We start from the raw sequence: 21495 nt of genomic DNA on the forward strand, positions 1-21495 counted from the left end.
TTTAATATACTCACGAAGTCTGTTAAGTACGATTTCCTTTGACGAATGTATGACATTTAAATATTGATATTCCAATCAATTGTCCCAATACAGAAGTGTTTCAACTTCTTGAGTTTTATTAATAAATTTTTTTAAATTTCGACAAGATTTTTCCGTTTACTCCATCCACACCTAACAGAATGGTCTATATTATCGATATTCCACCCAAATTCAGGAGAAGTATGAACCAGAATTTTCTACGACGTTCAAAATATATACGAAGTCTGTTAAATGGGTAACAGGTATCAAAAATTTCTGGTTTGAAAATAAAACGTATTTTATTCGTTGGCTGTATTCATTGTTTACTAGATTCTCGTTGTGGTGACACTGCTATTACCTGCCCACTTTCAGTGTAATCAACAGAGCTGCGGTTTCCCCAACGCGGTAAAAGGAAATTCGCCAATTTTCCTATTTGGTAAACCTCGGAATCTAATTTAACTAAGATTGCTATCTAAACGTAAGGAATGTTAAATTATGGACAATAGTAATTCTGTGTTTCTAGTTATATTTTTCATCTCTGGGAGTCTAAACAGTACTTTTACAATAAATATTCTAGCAAACTCCCAACGTAAATTGGTAAATAAAAATTCTTCAAAACGAAAGTCGAGGTTTAAGTAGTATTTTTGAAAAACGAATAATGATACTATTTCTGTGTTTCTAATTATATTTTTCATCCCCTAACAGCAATAGAATTTTTACAGTATTCTTGCAAACTCCCAATGTAAATTGATAAATAAATGTTCTTTAAAACGAAAGTTGAAGTCTATGTAGTATTATTAAAAAACGAAAAATGATATTATTTCTGTGTTTCTAATTATATTTTTCATCCCTCGAGAGTCTAAACAGCAATAGAACTTTTACAGTATTCTTGCAAATTTCCAACGAAAATAGATTTCTAAACTTCAAAACGAAAGTCGAAGTTTAAGTCGTACTTTTGAAAAACGAAAAATGATACTATTTCTGTATCTCCAATTATATTTTTCATCCCTTGAGAGTCCAAACAGCAATAGAACTTTTATAGTATTCTTGCAAACTCCCAACGAGGACAGATAAATAATCTTCAAAACGGAAGACGAAGTTTAAGTAGTATTTTTAAAAAACGAAAAATGATACTATTTCTGTGTTTCTAATTATATTTTTCATCCCTTGAGAGTCCAAACAGCAATAGAACTTTTACAGTATTCTTGCAAACTCCCAACGAGGACAGATAAATAATCTTCAAAACGAAAGTCGAAGTCTAAGTAGTATTTAAAAAAAACGAAAAATGATACTATTTCTGTGTTTCTAATTATATATTTCTCATCCCCCCAGAATCCAAGCAGTAATAGAACTTTTACAGTATTCTTGCAAACTCTAAACGAAGACAGATAAGTAAACTTCAAAAGTCGAAGTTTGAGTAATATTTTTATGAAACGAAAAACAAAAGACTAGATAACTTATTCCCGTTTGAAAATAAATTCACGTCCCCCACGCGGTCTCGTTTAAAAAACCGCTTGGGCAAAGTTTTGCAATTTTAATTCGCTAAAGCAACCACGACGCGTTTAATTATAGATCTTCCTACGGTAACTGCACCGCGTTGTATCTCGCTCTATCGTGCAGTGCAAATAACAGCATCAATTTCAATATCCATTACAAGATAGCATCTTAAACCTTCTCCGTCCAACGAGATACGTCTGAGACTTTGTATGGTACCGTACAATTAATCGTTTTTCGCGACAGTAATTCGAGAAAACGCGGAACAAAAGTATTGGTCAAAAAGTTCGTGCGGTTCTTTGAAACTTCGAAACTGAAGAAATGTTTTTCGTAGACGGAAAAATATTTTGATTGAGTAATGAATAAAACTTTCCACAGGTTTTAGGTAACTTTATTAATTTAACTTCGTAATATTCTTCAACCCTCCCCATCAAACAATTAATTTAAGTTGTTTTATGATCCTTTTAGAGTCCAAGCTTTTTTTATTTAACGAATGTTGTGGAAAGCGAAATATGAGCAGGCGTATCAAAAATTTGGGAAAATATTTTTTTTTAATTTCGAAAGAGAGTAACTCGTGATCGTTATTGTGAATGCGTGCGATCGTTGCGACAATTTTGATAGTAATTGATGTTATCGTTGCGTAGATCTGAATGGAAAATTTAATGGACGTCGCCCGACAGGGACGGGCGTCAATTAAAGGACGCGCTAGGAGGAGCAAGATCTACATCGGGGGCCACCCTGAACGAGCATTTCCACGCACGATCACGGTGGATCGAGTTCGACCCGATTATGTTATACGTTCTTGTGATTGATACCGGTCATTAACCGCATTCGTGACGTAATTAATGGGAGTTCACGGTGGCGTGCGTGCAACGCGACTAAAAAGCTCGAGTAATGATACCGCAGAAAAATATTTTAATAACGGCGATGTTGGTGGCTGCCCATGAACTAAGAAGATCGAACACGGCTTCCAAGTTGCTATGGAATCGTAAGAAAAATACTGTTCGTTCGAAAAATTGACAATCACTAGAATAATTTTTACTTTGGAAAGGTCAGAGTTTGTGTATTTTTGGTCGAATTAAAAAGAAATTTCTTCGATGGTTTTTCATGCAACTTTTGATTATTTGAAAATTAGTGACTTTTAAATTCGAACTTTGAGTTTATAAGTAATGAATAAACTAAAGAATGTATATGAATTATCATATAAACTTGTATTATTATAGTAATTGTGTATGGTTATGGAAGACACAAATTCAGCTATAATATGATATGTTAATTTCATATAAACTTGAAATACAGAAAAGCCAAACTAATGCATTTCTAATAAAATTAAAAAGCAAATTTTTTAATGGTTTTCGTCACGATTTTGGATTCTATAAATATTAATAACGAGTAAAATTAGTGAGTACTAAATTTGAATTTTGAATATGTATAAGTAATACATAAACCGCAGAATATATATAACTTGTCACATAAACTTGTATTATTATAGTAATTGTGTATAATTATTGAAGATACAAAATTCATCTATTATGATGTATTAATTTCATATAAACTTGAAAAATAGAAAAGTCAAACTTATGCATTTTTAATAAAACTGGAAAGCAAATTTTTTAATCATCTTCACTATAATTTTTGATTCTATAAATAATTATAACGAGTAAAATTAGTGTGTACAAAATTTGACCTTTGATATTTTTTTAAATAATGAATAAACTGAAGAATATATGTATATAAATTATCACGTAAATTTGTATTAATATAGTAATTGTGTATGATCATGGAAGACCCAAATTCAACTATAATATGATATGTTGATTTCATATAAACTTAAAAAATAGAAAAGTCAAAGTTGTGTATTTTTAATAAAACTGAAAAGCAAATTTTTTAAAGGTTTTCGTCATTATTTTGGATTCTGTACATATTAATAACGAATAAAATTAGTGAGTACTAAATTCGAACTTTGAATTTTTATAAGTAATGAATAAACTAAAGAATGTATATGAATTATCATATAAACTTGCATTATTATAGTAATTGTGTATGGTTATGGAAGACAGAAAATTGAACTATAATATGATATGTTGATTTTATATAAACTTGAAAAATAGAAAAATCACACTTGTCCATTTCTAATAAAATCAAAAGTAAATTTTGTAATAGTTTCCGTGACGATTTTTGATTCTGTGAATATTAATAACGAGTAAAATTAGTAACTACTAAATTCGAACTTTGAATTTTTATAAGTAATGAATAAACTAAAGAATATATATAAATTATCACATAAACTTGTATTATTATAGTAATTGTATATGGTTATGGAAGACACAAATTCAACTATAATATGATACGTTCATTTCATATAAACTTAAAAAATAGAAAAGTCCAACTTATGCATTTGTAATAAAATAGAAAAGTAAATTTTGTAATAGTTTTCGTCACGATTTTGGATTCTATAAATATTAATAACAAGTAAAATTCGAATTTCACATCTTTCGGAGCACTATGGAGCAAATAGGCGGAATATTTGAATGAAAATTGGTCTAATGCATCAGTATTGCTTGCGATACTCTTAATCCCATCCCTATTCTCACTTAATCCCGTCCCATCACGAACTTTCGCTACGGCATCACGCACTTTTCTGCGTGCGAATGCACGCGTACATCTGCCTGCACGTTGATATGCTGATATTTTTAGTTTCTTCGTCGTTTTTCAATGGATCGAGGTACGTGCCTACGCAAATGCCTTCCACGGAAACGTTCTTCCACTCTTAACTCAGTCGTTTCTTCGCACTGCTCGTTCGATTTCTTCTAATACCTTCCCACTATCTTTATTATTACATTCCCTGAGTGCTAAATAATATCAAACGCTTATCTCCGTTTTCCATTAGAGCAAACGATACTTTCAGGTAGCATTGGAAAAATTTTCTAAATAGAAAGAAGAATTATGGGTCTTCCAACAGGACGATGATCCAAACAAACAAAGTAAACAATTAACCCCTTCACGTACGATTTAATTACCAGTATTTCGTTTAAATTCATAGATGCAATGCTTACAGAAAAGATGAAATCTCATGAATGTAATAATGTGTTCATTTTAATATATTAGACTTCATCGCTTCGTCGTTCAAGTGAAACTTACCACAAAGAACTCACAACGAATCAGACTCGTAATTGTACAGCAAGGATTTAATCTTTAATCATGATAAAAATAAAATCATTGAACACGTATGGTTTTGTATCAAACATCAAATACAGTTCGAATGTTTACAAATGGAATTTCTGAAGAATATTTGAAAAGTTTAACGAACCACACCGATTAAAAGTTACGCCAACGTCCAACGTAAACATTGATTAACATTTTCAAATCTGCTGGCAAATGTATCTCGTTCGAACGAAATTTAGAAAAAACGCTCTGGGCCTTGAAACGTTAACCAGAAAGATCGAATCGCGGAGTTAGGATCGTCGATCACCGGCGAATCGAAACGATCTCTCGATGGCGGTGCTTTGGACGATGGACGAGAAAACGGAAGTAGAACCGTGAGCGTCGTGTTAGGTCGGAGATTCGACCTTCGTACTCCGCGGAGAAGTTGAGGGAGCTTCGGATGCTGCTCATTAACCGAGCAATGTTTCGTCGAGGTGCTTTTTCTAGGAGCAAACCGCGCGGCCATAAATTGCAATCAACGATGGGGGATGCTCTAGCGATGTTTTATACGTTCAGCGAATTTCACGACCCCCTTTAACGCAAGAAAAACCGCAATTAAGCTCTGGGTTACCGAGATCCGAACGATTTTCTGTCCCCCTCCCCCGCCTCAGTCTCGCGTATTTCCTTTCCGTGTTTAAAAGAAAATTATTTCTGGACTTGACGACGTATTTTTATTTATCTCCGTTCGTAACAAGCTTCCTTATTTACCCTCCAATGGGAAGTGTCTAATTATTTTCAGGAATTTGTAACTTTATCTTCTATGGGAGAATTTTAGTTATACAAATGGAAGAAAGTTACAGTGAAAGACAAAGAATGATAGAACGAGTGATTCTGACAGTTTAGATGGGTCTAGTGTTCGATGAAACTCTAAAGAAAAGTTTCTTTGGAGAGATTCGTTCTCCCGACTGATCGCTTTGAAATTACAACGCAGAACTCACAGTATTTTTATTTATATCTGCTTATAATAGGCTCGATTTCTTATTTATAGTTAAGTACGTAGTGTCTGTGTTCAGGAATTCGTAACTTTATCTTCTGTGGGAGAATTTTAATTATACAAATGGAAGAAAGTTACAGAAAAAGTCAAAGAATGATAGAACGAGTGATTCTGACAGTTTGGATGGGTCTAGCGTTCGATGAAACTCTAAAGAAAAGTTTCTTTGGAGAGATTCGTTCTCCCGACTGATCGCTTTGAAATTACAACGCAGAACTCACAGTATTTTTATTTATATCTGCTTATAATAGGCTCGATTTCTTATTTATAGTTAAGTGTGTAGTGTCTGTATTTAGGAATTCGTAACTTTATCTTCTGTAGGAGAATTTCAGTTCTACAAACAGAAGATAACGCGTGAGATCAAATTCCGTGGAAAGATTGTGGTATTGAACTGTTTTTCAGTCTTTGTGTAAATAGAGCAATTAAATTTAACATTAATTTTCGTCCTTTATTCGATCTTCAATCTGATACTTAACACCATCTCTATTGCAGTCTTAAACACTATTTCGACACCTTTACATTCAGATAAAAATAACTATGAAAATAATTGTTAACGCAGACAGCGATTGAACTTGAAAAATAATTTCAAACTAAAATTACAAGTCTTTCGACACCTATTAGGCAAAATAGTCGAATACCTGAATTGTTGAATGTGTCAGATTTTCATAAAATAAAATTCCAAATCAGAAGTTTACATAAAAGTACAAATTATTCCAAGAAAGTTAGAGCAAATTTCAGGAAACTAGGCCACAATGAACGATAGAACGAGTAACTCTGACAGTTTCAAAAAAACTCCAAATTTTTCCTAAGAGAGGTTCGTTCCTCCGACTGATCGCTTCGAAGTTACAACGTACAGTGTGCAAAAACGTTCGAAACGCGGACAAAATGAAGCAAAATGACATTTCTCAAAGTAACGAATATTGTTTATACGAGTTGCTATATCATTAGTTACAAGATAGAAGGGATCATAAAAATTAACGAGCAAACCTAAGTACAAACATGTTGAATCATAGTTTTATATCAACTTTTATAGATTCAAATGATTTGAAAGGTAATGAGAATTTATTGAGTCTACCTTTAACGTGTACACTTTGGAACACTTTTTTTTATTGAAAATAGTACTTCTGTGATCGTGCAATGAGATAATAGCATTAATATTATTTAAAAATCAGTTTTACTAACTTTCATTTCTTATTATGAAAAACAGAAACACGGGCACTGACGCTGGTTTTGTATGAAAATGATTTCTGAATATATCTACGTTAATGTTAAAAAAGAAAATCTTGCAGAAATTTCCAGAAGAAAAAGAAAATAGTGATTTAAGTGTTAAAAACTCGTCCTGAATTTATTACGCTAGTTCGTATTTGGCATAGTTGCAACGAATTCAATCACAGTAATTATACCTCAAACATTTTCTCTGAATTTGTGCTATCAAGAATATTTTCAATCTGATCGATAACTAAATGTACATAGAATTATTGTTTACAATAAATAACATTGCAATGTTATTAGCTGCTTCATTCAGATCCTTATATTCCTCTTTCTGATATAAACTTTAAAAAAAAATGAAAATAAGATACCGTCTGATGCTGTCAGAAAATAAATCAATTGGTGAATATACTGACTCTGACAGCGAATAAATATTATTTTGAACATTCGTTTGTTGTTATTTACCGTTACCATTAATATTAACATATTTCATTGTTATACTATTAGTATATATTAAAAAATATTTATATATGTAAATGTGTCTTTTGCATATACTTTATAGATTAAACAATACCTGTTCTACGTAGTTTTTTAATATACTGTTTGTTCCTCAATTGTATCATGTGCAATAATATTAACAACGAATTAAAAAATTTATTATCTCATATTGAAAATACTTTTGATCAATGAACGGTTAATTCAAACACTAATTTCACATTAGATTCGTAATCAGCCACCTCGAAAACCCTAATGTACTGATTTTCGTACAAACCAAAGATGGATTTCATATTTTGTCCGCGTTCTGGCCACTTTTGCACACTGTTTAACGCAGAACTCACCGTATTTGAGTCCGCGCCACTTCGAGGCAGGCTCCTGGTACTTGTAAGTCGGAAGGACGATCCTGGGCGGCGGTCTGGGCGCCGAAGGACACGGCTTGTAGACGACCATGCACCGTACGCACTTCCGGTTCGCGGGTGGAGCCGCTGGGACCGGATACGCCGACTGTATGTGAACGTACGCCATGGGGGTGGCGGACTGCGGCGAATAGTAATTGGTGTATCTCTTTCTGCGAGCTCGATCCTCCGTCACACGAGAGATCCCCCTTCTCACGTTCACACCGAACTGTTCGTTTGCAGATTTATCCGATTTTCTCGAGAAAAATTCCGCCCCGTTTCGATCCGCTATTCCGAATTCGTCGTGGCCGCCGTCACTTTTGTTGCGTTCCGGGGCGATCGAGCGAAGACGCGCCGAAAGATCACCGGCCCCGGGCGATCGATCGAGAGATCCCTCGCGTCTTCCTCTTTCAAGGACCTTCCCGAGGTCCCGTTCTTTACGGCTTCCGAACGTTCCCGATATCTTCGCGGAAGGCTGGCCTGGCCCGTGATCCACGCGAAAAAAAACATCTCGATCCTCCGGCATTCCATCCGCTTCCACTGACTTCGAAACGGAATCGCCTTCCTCCTCGATATTTCCTCTATCGTCGTTACGGACATTGGCGAACGCGCGTAATAAATAATCCTTCGCGTCCACGGTGCGATCTTTGTTCCCGTAATCCTCCGTGGAATAGAAATACTGTTCGAGAGGGTCTGGGGTCTCCGTAAGGAACCTCGGCTCCTCGTCGATCCTCAAATTGTTCTCGACTTCATTCATCGGTTCTCCATTCACCTCCCGCGAGAAATTCTCATCCGAGTCGCTCCTTTCACCGACCTCCGAACCATTCAACGCGCCGCGGGTCTCGTCCTCGTTCGAAAACCGATTTTCGTCCTCCGAGTAGCCGCCGTCGATCGTTTCGTCCGACGGGGTCGTCGAGTATGTCCCTAGATCGGTTCTCGACCGACGATCCTCCTCCTCGTCCCGGCTCCAGGCAGTCCCGGACGCGTCGATCGTTGGGGACCCGGAGGCAGAGGACTCGTCGCCGTCGGAGTCTGCCCTCCATCCAAGCAGAAACAGGGCCCCTACTCCGAGGGCCACGACGCCCCGGGTCCAGATTGACCTTCCTAGGTGCATTTCTACCCCATGCTCAGAGGATGCACTGGCTCGCTCCGCGCGTCTATCATCGCAGGACGCCAGGGACCTTCGAACTTTGATCTAGGCGGCGATCTAACGCGACCGTTTCACCGTCGACTCGCGTAGGGAGCTTTCACAGTCTTCGTGGGAGCTGGGGGACCGTATCACTCGAAGACTCGTCGTTCACTTTTTGATCGAGATCACACTGTCACTGTGCCTGTAAATCTTCCAGCGCGAATTGCTCGCCGCGATTGTTGGAGAAGGATTTTCACGACGTACGAAGGAGAAGGCGTACGAAAGATGGTCTCGGTAGGGATTGTTGGAGCGATCGCGAAGGGAACGCTTATGGCGGAAGAGAAAAAGAAGGAGGCTGGGTGAGCCCGTAGAACTCGTCCGCGGCGATCGACGAACCGCCAATTCCCCGAGGTTACGGCATCGAGGCGACTCGAAGGTTGAAACGTCCGAAAAGAAGTCGAGGGGGGAAAAAAACCGAGCACACGTGGACCACGACGGGAAGGGAATATATGTACCGGCTTCGACGGCGGCCCGAGAGACACTGGCTTGCTACCATTACCATTAGCTGCCTTTGCCCTCTCCTCTCTTCCTCTTCTTCTTCCTCCGTGGCTCGCTTCCTCCTCCTTCCTGCGGGAAACCCGAATCTCCGACGTGCTCGCTATGCGGGGCACGTGGGTGTGCGAGACTGGCTCTGGACCAAGGATATATCGCGGGAGGTGCTCCCGTTTTCCATCTCCTTCCTGTTTCGTAAGCGTCCATCTTTTACCAACGATTAACAACCACGCTTTTATTCGACTGCTTTCAGTTTTCTACTATCGAATCGGTGATTTTCTTTTCTCCTTTCTGGGTTATCGTACAGTTTCCCGTTCCGCGATAATGATAAATGTTTGTAACTTTCGACTTGCAGGTTAAGGTTGTTCTTTTGCTTGTACATAGTATACCTAGGTATCGCAAATTAATTTTCGAAATATTTTCCCCCATTTTATACGACGTTCTCCTTTTGGGTTATCAAATATTTTGTTCTCTGATAATGGTAATAGTTTATAACTTTTGATTTGCAGGCTGAGGTTGTTCAGAGTATGCCTAGGTATTGGTAATTAATTTTCGAAATAATTCAACGTTCTGTGCTAATAATAAAAGTATGTCTGTTACTTTTGACTTGCAAGTTAAGGTTGTTCTTTTACTTGTACATAGTATACCTCTAGGTATTGGAAATTAATTTTCGAAATATTTTCCCCCATTTTGTACGACGTTTTGCTATTGAAACACCCTCATTTTGGGTTATCAAATATCATTAAGTTTTCTGTTCTGTGATAATTATAAAAATTTGTTTGTGACTTTCGACAGACAGGTTAAGGATGTTCTTTTATTTATACATAGTATACCTAGTTTTTGCAAATTAATTTTCGAACTGTTTCTCCCATTTTATACGACGACCACCAATCTTTCAGTCCTCTTTTGGGTTATCAAATATCATTAAGTTTTTTGTTCTATGCTAATAATAAAAGTTCGTCTATTTTCTTTCAACTTCCAGGTTAAAAAAAATCTACATATCTTAATGTGGGAATTTAATCGTGATTTTAATCCAATTAAAATTGCTTGGAAGAAGGTTATTTTATTGACCAAGTGTTATATTGGTTCTTACGATTCTAGGAGTTTAATTTTGCTATAAATGATGAGTTGCCTTCGATTGAAGAAGATGAGGTTTCTATGAACAAATCTACGAGAGTATTAGATGTATGCAAAAGTCTTAGTCTTTTTTTAATGGTATTTTACCTATATACAGGGTGTTCGGCCACACCTGGGAAAAATTTTAATAGAGGATTCTAGAGGCCAAAATAAGACGAAAATCAAGCATACCAATTTGTTGATGGAGGCTTCGTTAAAAACTTATTAACAATTAAATTCAAAAATTTCAAATCGTTCTGGAAAAATTATTTTCGGTTGCGGGGGTCAATTACAATAATTTTTGGTGAATACATATACTTCCGAAATCCTATCCACTTTCGAGAAAAAAATTCGAGTAAGTGCTGAAAGTTTTGGGTGAAAAAAAAGACTTTCCAATCGTCTTGGAAAAATTATTTTTAGTTGCATGGGTCAATTGCAAGCATTTTTGGTCAACAGACATACCCCCGAAATCCTACTCAGTTTCGAGAAAAAAATTCCTTACCGAAAATATAATTTCTGGCCAGAAATGTCTGCCCGAATTTTCATGCGAATCTTTAAAACGTCATAACTTCTGAACGAATTGGACGATTTTAATGTTTAAAAAAGCAAACTACGCGTATTTTGGTGGAGAATAAGTAGAAATCGCAAAAATATTCGAAAAGTTGGTCCTTGACCCCGCAAAATGAGAAAAACCCCATAAATATTGTCCAATTTTCAAACAGTCATAACTCTTACAATAGCGAATATATTTCAATGAAACTTTTTTTTGAAGTAGAGCTCATGGGTACCTACAAAAAAGTATTAGACAACTTTTCTGTAGGATGTCAAACAAAATTACTAAAAATGAAAAAGGAATTTTTAAGAAAAATTGCAAGGGGGTAGGTGCATAAATTTTTCGGCGAAAAAATAAAATTTCAAATCGTTTTGGAAAAATTATTTTCGGTTGTGGGGGTCAATTACAATCATTTTTTGTGAATAGACATACCCTCGAAATCCTACCCACTTTCTAGAAAAAAATTCGAGAAGATATGAAATTTTTCGTCGGAAAAAAAAAATTTCAAATCGTTTTGGAAAAATTATTTTCGGTTGCGGGAGTCAATTACAATCATTTTTGGTCAATAGACATAATCCCGAAATCCTGCGCATTTTCGAGAAAAAAATTCAGTACGGTCGGAACTTTAAACGTTAATAACTTTTTAACGAAGCCTTCATCAACAAATTGGTATTCTTGGTTTTCGTCTTATTTTGGCCTCTAGAATCCTCTATTAAAATTTTTACCAGGGGTAGCTGAACACCCTGTATAGTATACTTCTGTATTGCAAATTAATTCTCGAAATATTTTCCTCCATTTTGCACGACTTTCTGCTATCTTTCTGGTTATCGTCAAGTTTTCCGTTCTAGAAATTTTAATCAGCTGTAAAAATGGAAATTTACCTCAAGTGTTGCAATTCTACTTAATTTAAGCAATATGCTGGCTAAAAGAAATTTTTAAATACACAAAGACAAAATAAGATGAAAATACTCAATAAACTTGTAAAGTAAATGCATAAAGTGCATAAAAACTATATTGAATCGAAGAAAAATCTCCGAAATATTTTACTGTGGAAATTTAATCGCGATTTTTATATGATTAAAACTGCTTCTAACATTTATACCATCCAGAAAGAAAGTTATGTTGCTAACAGGAGTTTAATTTTGCCACAAACGACGTGTCTACGAATAATTCAACGAAAATTCTAAAATTCAAATTTCAATTTTCTTGCGACAGTAACTATTTATTTAAAAATTTTGTGACCCTATGAAACAGGAAACATTTAAATCTAACATTTTTGTAGCACCAGTTACTTTTATAACTAACAATAGAGGAGAAATCGTATATAAAAAAGTTAATAAAATTGTTTTGTAAATCTGAATCAGCTTCAAGAATTAATCAATTAACCAAGGAACGTACGGGTTATAAATAAATTTTACATTTGTCACGTTCAGTGTTGATACTAGGAATGTAGGTCGCAGTCAGTTCTGCAATGCCTTCTTATCGATTGTTTAGTCGTTAGATAAGGAGGCTGTTTGCTAACTATGACAAGGACAGGTGTGTTTGGTAATGCTCACGGAGGCGCAGGCAACAGATTTCTTTACAGTACAAGTCGTAATGATATCGGTAATCTCACGTAAAAATTACAAAGAAAACACCGAACAGACGGATGTAATTTTTAATTTATGCAACCAGTTTTGAATTAACATTTTACTAAGCGTCTTTGCAACGCTATGAATTCTTCATGACGCAATTTTACTTTCAAATATTCCGCGAGAATAGCTTGTCTGGGTGCTCTGATAACAATAAACAATTTCTTCACTCTTAATAAAAATGAATAAAAACGTGCACTGCTTTGCGTATACTATTTAAAATAATTATACAATCTTATTTTTCAAACACTAAGAATAACATTCAATTTTAATATAAATATCTCTAACTATATGCTTTTAAGAAGAAATTATAAACTTTTATTAAAACAGAAAGTAATTAAATTTTCCGAGGCGATATACTTTATTTGTTGAATGGATAAGCAATAATGTTTCAGGAACAAAATTGAGGAACAATGTTTTCGTATAAAAGGTTCAAATTTTCAATGAAATGAAATTGGAAAATTTATTTTATGTTAACAAGTATAACTTATAATTAACGCATCTCGCTCTAATCGATCTCTTTCGCTCGTATTAGTGAGAACCAACGCTCGCGTGATTCACTTCCTCTCGGATTCTATCATCGACCTTAAAATTTATATTTACTTTCAGGATGGGTTATTACGGCGAAGCGATAAAACCAAATGTCAGAGAGCGCTTCCTCAATGGACGCCATTCAGATGAGCAACAAAGACAAAGAGCAAGACTAGCCGAGAGTGAAGAGTTACTGTGGGAATAATAAAAATCTTTTTTACGATTAACTCTATTAGGATTAATAACTATATATCTTCTGAGCGACTCGAACCACTTCACAGTAAAATCGCAATTTATTACTAGTTACGCAAAACTAACGTTAAAAACAAAACGAGACGATGTAAAATGAACCAGGATATAATAAATATAGTAAAACCTTCGCTACATATACAGGGTGTTCGGCTACCCTTGGGAAAAATTGTAATGGGAGATTCTAGAGGCCAAACTAAGACGAAAATCAAGAATACCAATTTGTTGATGGAGGCTTCGTTAGAAAGTTATTAACGTTTAAAGCTCCGCTCGTACTGAATTTTTTTCTCGAAAATGCGTAGGATTTCGGGGGTATGTCTAATCACCAAAAATGATTGTAATTGACCCCCGCAACTAAAAATAATTTTTCCAGAACGATTTGAAATTTTTTTTTTTCGTCGAAAAATATAGGCACCTACCCCCTGTCGATTTCTCTTAAAAATTCCTTTTTGATTTTTAGTAATTTTATTTGACGCCCTACAGAAAAGTTGTATAATAATTTTTTGTAGGTACCTATGAGTTCTACTTCAGAAAAAAGTTTCATGAAAATATATTCACTATTGTAGGAGTTATGGCTGTTTGAAAATGGCACCATTTTTATGGAGTTTTTCTCATTTTGCGGTGTCAAGGACCAACTTTTCGAATATTTTTATAATTGCTACATATTCTACACTAAAATACGCGGCGTTTGGCTTTTTGAACATTAAAATCGTCCAATCCGTTCAGAAGTTATGGTGTTTTAAAGATTCGCATGAAATTTACGGGAAGTATTTCTGGCCTGAAATTATATTTTCGGAAATTAATTTTTTTCTCGAAAATGGTTAGGATTTCAAGGGTATGTCTATTCACCAAAAATGATTATAATTGACCCCTGCAACTAAAAATAATTTTTTTAGTACGATTTGAAATTTTTTAATTTTGTCGAAAAATTTCACACGTACCCGAATTTTTTTCTCGAAAGTGCGTAGGATTTGGGGGGTATGTCTAATCACCAAAAATGATTGTAATTGACCCCCGCAACTAAAAATAATTTTTCCAGAACGATTAGAATTTTTTTTTTTTGGTTGAAAAATATAGGCACCTACCCCCCCTGTCGATTTCTCTTAAAAATTCGTTTTTCATTTTTAATCAATTTGATTGACCCTCTACAGAAAAGTGGTCTAATACTTTTTTGTAGGTACCCATGAGCTCTACTTCAGAAAAAAGTTTCATGAAAATATATTCACTATTGTAGGAGTTATGGCTGTTTGAAAATTGAACCATTTTTATGGGGTTTTTCTCATTTTCCGGGGTCAAGGACCAACTTTTCGAATATTTTTGCGGTTTGCACACATTCTCCATCAAAATACGCGTAGTTTGCTTTTTTAAACGTTAAAATCGGCCAATCCGTTTAGAAGTTATGATGTTTTAAAGATTCGCATGATATTTCAGGGAAGCATTTCTGGCCTCATATTAGATTTTCGGTAATGAATTTTTTTCTCGAAAGTGCGTAGGATTTCGGCGGTATATGTAATGACCAAAAATGATTGTAATCGATCCCTGAAACCGCAAATATTTTTTTTAGAACGATTTGAAAAATTTTTTTTTCTCTGAAAAATTTCAGCAATTACCCTAATTTTTTTCTCGGAAGTGGATAGGATTTTGGGGGTATGTGTATTCACCAACAATGATTGCAATTGACCCCTGCAACCAAAAATAATTTTTTCAGAAAGATTTTAAATTATTTAATTTAATTTTTTAATAACTTTTTAGCGAAGCCTCAGTTAAGAAATTGATATTCTTGATTTTCGTCTTATTTTGGCCCCTTAAATCTCCCATTAAAATTTTTCTCAGAGTTGGTCGAACACCCTGTATTAATAGGAAAACAAATTTTATCGAACTATTAATTAAAAGAGAAACCACACGTTAGCGACAGGTAGTCGATAAAAATATTTGCAATCTGAAAATCTAGCATTAATTTCGCTATTAAAAGGAATCGTAAAAGTTTCGGTCGAATTATACGCTCGAACGAGAATCTTGGGATCGATTTCTTTCATTGTCGAGCCTAACCATTCGCGGCACAAGTATTAATCATTTTTTTGTTTTCAGTATTTAATCGTTCGATCCACGTGCGCGTTCGTTGCATATTTATAACGCGTCTTAATGGCGCATTACAAATGCACCTCGCGAGATCTTATTTCGTAAGATGTTCTTTTCGTTTCCTGTTTACATATTCCACGGCGAGCATAGTCGCATGGAGGTCGCGAGATATCGAACGTCAGTCGATATTCTCCCTGGAGGAACTCCCGTTAATTGCACGAGCGTTGGATCCCGCTCGGATTTCGCTTCCGGCATCTAGACAGGGAAGAATTTCAGCTGACGAACTGGCTGGAATGCGATGCGTCCGAAAGGAGATTCCGTCTGCGTAGGATAGATGGAAAAACCGCGTCACGCGTGTCAACAGGCCCTATAGATCCTCCACTATGGATCATAGGCTCCATTTTCCCTCGTACAATGCGGTGCATAACTATTGCCCCATCCAAACTTGTTACTGTATTGGACTTTCGAGTTGGAATGCAAGAAATTTAATTGCACAAATTCAAAAAGCATGTTAAACAATGACTATCATGTAAATATTAATGAAGTTACTTCTGCATAAAGGGTTAGGCAACTGAAAGAGCAATTCTCAGCTGTTGCTTAACTATAGCACCACCTAAATTTGTTACTGAATTGGACTTTTGAGTTGAAATGCAAGAAATTTAATTCCACAAGTTTGAAAAGTATGTTAAACAATGACTGTCAAATATTAATGAAGTTACTTCTGCATAAAGGGTTAGGCAACTGAAAGAGCAATTCTCAGCTGTTGCTTAACTATAGCACCACCCAAATTTGTTACTGAATTGGACTTTCGAGTTGGAATGCAAGAAATTTAATTGCACAAATTCAAAAAGCATGTTAAACAATGACTATCATGTAAATATTAATGAAGTTACTTCTGCATAAAGGGTTAGGCAACTGAAAGAGCAATTCTCAGCTGTTGCTTAACTATAGCACCACCTAAATTTGTTACTGAATTGGACTTTTGAGTTGAAATGCAAGAAATTTAATTCCACAAGTTTAAAAAGTATGTTAAACAATGACTGTCAAATATTACTAAAGTTGCATAAGAATAACACCAAACGTTAGGTGTGAAATATAATAATAACAATGATATTGAATATAATTGTGATATTTGTTTATTTTTAATAATTAAGTAGGCCCTCCGTTATTTGATATTAATTGAAAAATGCCACTCAATCAGTTTTTGAAAAATTTCTTCTCGAATTTGATTACATATTGTAATTATTGAACTTTTTAATTCCTATATCTGAAGAGAGATATTCTCGATATTTTTTTAAATTGTAGCACAATAAATAGAAATATTCAATAGTTCAATGTTGTGCTTGTTATTTTGCAGTATTCCTAATGGCAATGACATTTACTGTAAGCGTTTTAAAAACACGTTTTAGAACTGATGCGCCGGTCACCAGTGACCACCATGTCTGTCAACGTGTTAACGAAACTCGCGAGAAAATGATCGTCGGTAATGCAATTTTCAAGTTTAATATATCTCGAGCTATTTGAGGTCAAATTAGTATAAAATATTGAAACTTCTTTGTACATAAATGTTGAGAAAAATGAATATCAAAAAAGGCAAACGTTATTATTCGATTTACTTGAAATTTCTTTTATACTATAAAATGGTGTGATTTAGATGAAATAATTTTTTCAATAGTAATATTATACAGAATTTGAAATTTTTATCAAACGTTTTACTTAATAATTTTATACTTTGAATCAAACTTAGTTTTATACCATCAAATGGTGGGATTTAGAAGAAATAATTTTTTCAATAGTAATATTATACAGAATTTGAAATTTTTATCAAACGTTTTACTTAATAATTTTATACTTTGAATCAAACTTAGTTTTATACCATAAAATGGTGGGATTTAGAAGAAATAATTTTTTCAATAGTAATATTACATAAAATTTGAAATTTTTATCAAACGTTTTACTTAATAATTTTATACTTTGAATCAAACTTAGTTTTATACCATCAAATGGTGGGATTTAGAAGAAATAATTTTTTCAATAGTAATATTATACAGAATTTGAAATTTTTATCAAACGTTTTACTTAATAATTTTATACTTTGAATCAAATTTAGTTTTATACCATAAAATGGTGGGATTTAGAAGAAATAATTTTTTCAATAGTAATATTACATAAAATTTGAAATTTTTATCAAACGTTTTACTTAACAATTTTATACTTTGAATCAAACTTAGAAAACTTTCAAAAGTCTTTTCTCACCTTTGATAAAAATAATATCAAAATCGACCCTGTATATTAAAACTTAAATTAGTGAAGCATTTAATTATTCGATAAGGATAATATCTAGAAGCTTTCGACGACTCTCAGTCCACAAACAAAGTGCTTATTAGCATATTTCTCGTTTGAAATGCTAAGTAACCTTCCAAGGAATAAAATAAAGAAATATAGCTCCTACTATTACCGAACAAGTGTTTCTGATGTAAATATAAATTCAGCTCGTAAAATATAATGAGGAACGTCAAGGAATGATTAACGTTCGGATTCGCTGGCAGCCGGATTCTCCAGCAGGTTTTCAGAACCATTTTTCGCCTACTTCCACTCTTTGTTGCCGATTACGCGACGTTTCGACATCGTGGAATTTCCGGCTTCGTACTTTATTGTAAACTATCGCCGGTTATTTTGTGGTTCTCGGTTTCCGTGTGCAAATCGACAAACTTGCTCCCTTAACAACAAATAGAAAGCTGGAAGGAACGTTCGAAAATATTTATTTCGCATTAAATAACGACTAGCAGCTATCGTGGAAACTGAATTTACGAGCCAAAAGGCGAATTTCTCTCGCATCGTAAACAACGTCCACGGAAAATTCTTCTTTCCTTTATTTTACGACTTTGTTCGACGCTGGGGCGAGGCACCTGCTCGAAACCACCTCGATAATCTCATAAATAATAATCTTGGCGAATTCTTTTTGCTTTACCGTGCTCGAAAAATGTTCATTTGGCGTAATTAGTTTAGTAGGAGACAGGGAACAACGATAAAAGTAATTGGATCTCGAGACAAGTGAAATACACGCGAAGTAGATTTTAATGTTTTCAAAGATCGTTGCACCGATCACCGATAAACGTCAACGATCGAACGCTCGAACAAGAAGAATTTGCACAAGACCATAGATTCCCGATTGTAGTGATTCACCGTTGGTGATCGACGATCGAACGATTCTCCTTTGGTGTCGGTTACGAGCAGAGAATCGGGAATGGCGAACGCTGACACTCCCAGAGCGGCGCGTCACGAAAGAAAACCGGTGATTTTATGGGATATTCATGGTGACACAGGTGGCCTGGCTACGTGACGATGAGTATCTCGCGGCGGCCGATGCCACATAATGGACACACCGCGTGGGCACGGTTACTTTTATAGAGCCCACACGTCCGGAATACAAAATCCTCGCTTTACTTCCGCGATGAGATCACCTGCGTCTTCTTTCTCGCTCGCGTGTTCGGCAACTCATACGCAAAGGTTATGCGAACCTATGAATTACGGGCCGACCACACTCGAACGAGACACTCGACGACCATTAACGCGCACACTGTGTGGGAAAATCGTAACACGTGCGTTCAAACAAACACAACGCAATGAACCCTTTTAATCTCACATATTTACTTAATATTTACTTATGCTTAATATTTAATATAATATATTTAATTTTTACTTATTCTTAGAGAAGTTGTGCCATGGAAAAGATATAAAACTTGCTAAATTTTGAAGATTTTAGAGATCTTTTAAAGATTGTTAATTGTTGTAAAATAGAATAATATTGACTCATCATAAGTTATTGATACCAAGTTTTACAATTATGAGACTATACTCGCCAACAAGTCTTATATGTATATTAAAATCAGTATACTTTTGTATTCGAGAGATATTCGTGAAACAAATTTGTTGTTTTTTGTGATTATTCCTTTTTATTAAAATATATTGAAATTAGAAAAATTATTTAAAATAAGACAAGTTTGACTCGTCATCAAGTCTTATACATCAAAATCTACACATTTTTGTATTCGAAAGATATTTATAAAACTATTAAATACAAAATTTATTAAATCAAAATCAATTTAATCTCACACGATACTTAATTTTGACTTATTCTTACAGAATTTGTGTCATGGAAAAGATATAAAACTTGCTAAATTTGGGAGATAGTTAATTATTATAAAATAGAATAATATTGACTCATCATAAGTTATTGATACCAAGTTTTACAATTATGAGACTATACTCGCCAACAAGTCTTATATGTATATTAAAATCAGTATACTTTTGTATTCGAGAGATATTCGTGAAACAAATCTGTTGTTTTTTGTGATCATTCCTTTTTATTAAAATATATTGTAATTATTAAAATTATATTGTATACGTTTGAAAAATTATTTAAAATAAGACAAGTCTGACTCGTCATCAAGTCTTATACATCAAAATCTACACATTTTTGTATTCGAAAGATATTTATAAAACTATTAAATACAAAATTTATTAAATCAAATTCAATTTAATCTCACACGATACTTAATTTTTATTCTTAGAGAAGTTGTGTTATGGAAAAGATATAAAACTTGCTAAATTTGGGAGATTGTTAATTATTATAAAATAGAATAATATTGGCTCATTATAAGTTACTGATATCAAGTTTTACAATGATGAGACTATATGTATACTCATCAACAAGTCTTATACAGGGAAAAATTTTAATGGGAGATTCTAGATGCCAAAATAAAACGAAAATTAAGGATACTAATTTGTTGATTGAGGCTTCGCTAAAAAGTTATTAAAAAATTAAATTACAAAAATTCAAATCATTCTGAAAAAATTATTTTCGTTCGCGGGTGTCAATTATAATCATTTTTGGTCAATAGACATACCCTCGAAATCCTAACCATTTTCGAGAAAAAAATTAATTACCGAAAATATAATTTCAGGCCAAAAATGTTTCCCGTAAATTGCATGCGAATCTTTAAAACACCATAACTTCTGAACGGATTGAAGGATTTTAACGTTTAAAAAAGCAAACTACGCGTATTTTGGTGGAGAATATGTAGAAATTACAAAAATATTCGAAAAGTTGGTCCTTGACACCGCAAAATGAGAAAAACTCCATAAAAATGGTTCAATTTTCAAACAGCCATAACACCTACAATAGTGAATATACTTTAATGAAACTTTTTTCTGAAGTAGAGCTTATGGGTACGTACAAAAAAGTATTAGAGAACTTTTTTATAGGACGTCAAATAAATTAATTAAAAATGAAAAACGAATTTTTAAGAGAAATCGACAGGGGGTGCCTATATTTTTCGACGAAAAAAAAAAATTTCAAATCGTCCTAAAAAAATTATTTTTAGTTCTGGAGGTCAGTTGCAATCATTTTTGGTGAACAGACATACCCGGGAAATCCTACGCAGTTTCGAGAAAAAAACTTTTTACTGAAAATATACTGTGTGGCCGGAAATGTTTCTATAACTTTTTAATGAAGCTTCAATCAACAAATTAGTATTCTTGATTTTCGTCTTATTTTGGCCTCTAGAATCTCCCATTTAAATTTTTCCTAAGGGTGGCTGAACACCCTGTATATTATAATACACTTTTATATTCGCGAGCTATTCGTGAAACAAAATCTATTAAATCAAAATCAATTTAATCTCCCACTATACTTAATTTTTAATTGTTATAAAATAAAATAATATTGACTCACCCCAAGTTATTGATACCAAGTTTTACAATGGTGAGACTATACTCGTCAACAAGTCTTATATATTAAAATCAATACATTTTTATATTCGAGAGGTATTCGTAAAACAAAT

General features: G+C 34.2%; 2 protein-coding genes across 2 annotated transcripts in view; both read right to left on the minus strand.

Annotated features, from left to right (window-relative positions):
* The window catches only part of LOC143348260 (laminin subunit alpha-1-like), a 218853-nt gene that overhangs the window by 75319 nt on the left and 122039 nt on the right, over positions 1 to 21495 (minus strand). The gene's annotated exons all lie outside the window — the stretch shown is intronic.
* LOC143348056 (uncharacterized) lies at positions 5110 to 9464 on the minus strand. The gene is made up of 2 exons (XM_076777856.1): positions 7756 to 9464; positions 5110 to 5248 (listed from the first exon to the last, which is right to left on the minus strand). Exons 1-2 carry the CDS (start codon positions 8921 to 8923, stop codon positions 5229 to 5231), a joined length of 1188 nt encoding a protein of 395 aa, XP_076633971.1. The 5' UTR covers positions 8924 to 9464; the 3' UTR covers positions 5110 to 5228.

This window comes from Colletes latitarsis, chromosome 11 (genome assembly GCF_051014445.1).
Source record: "Colletes latitarsis isolate SP2378_abdomen chromosome 11, iyColLati1, whole genome shotgun sequence".
In the NCBI taxonomy this organism is placed as follows: Eukaryota; Metazoa; Arthropoda; class Insecta; order Hymenoptera; family Colletidae; genus Colletes; species Colletes latitarsis.

Bases quoted from the DNA above. Each gene is read 5' to 3' on its own strand.
- LOC143348056 (XM_076777856.1), bottom strand. From the start codon at position 8,923: ATGCACCTAGGAAGGTCAATCTGGACCCGGGGCGTCGTGGCCCTCGGA. The intron at 5,249-7,755 runs GTGAGTTCTGCG...CTTGCGTTAAAG, and splicing joins GTGGCGCGGACTCAAATACG to GGGGTCGTGAAATTCGCTGA.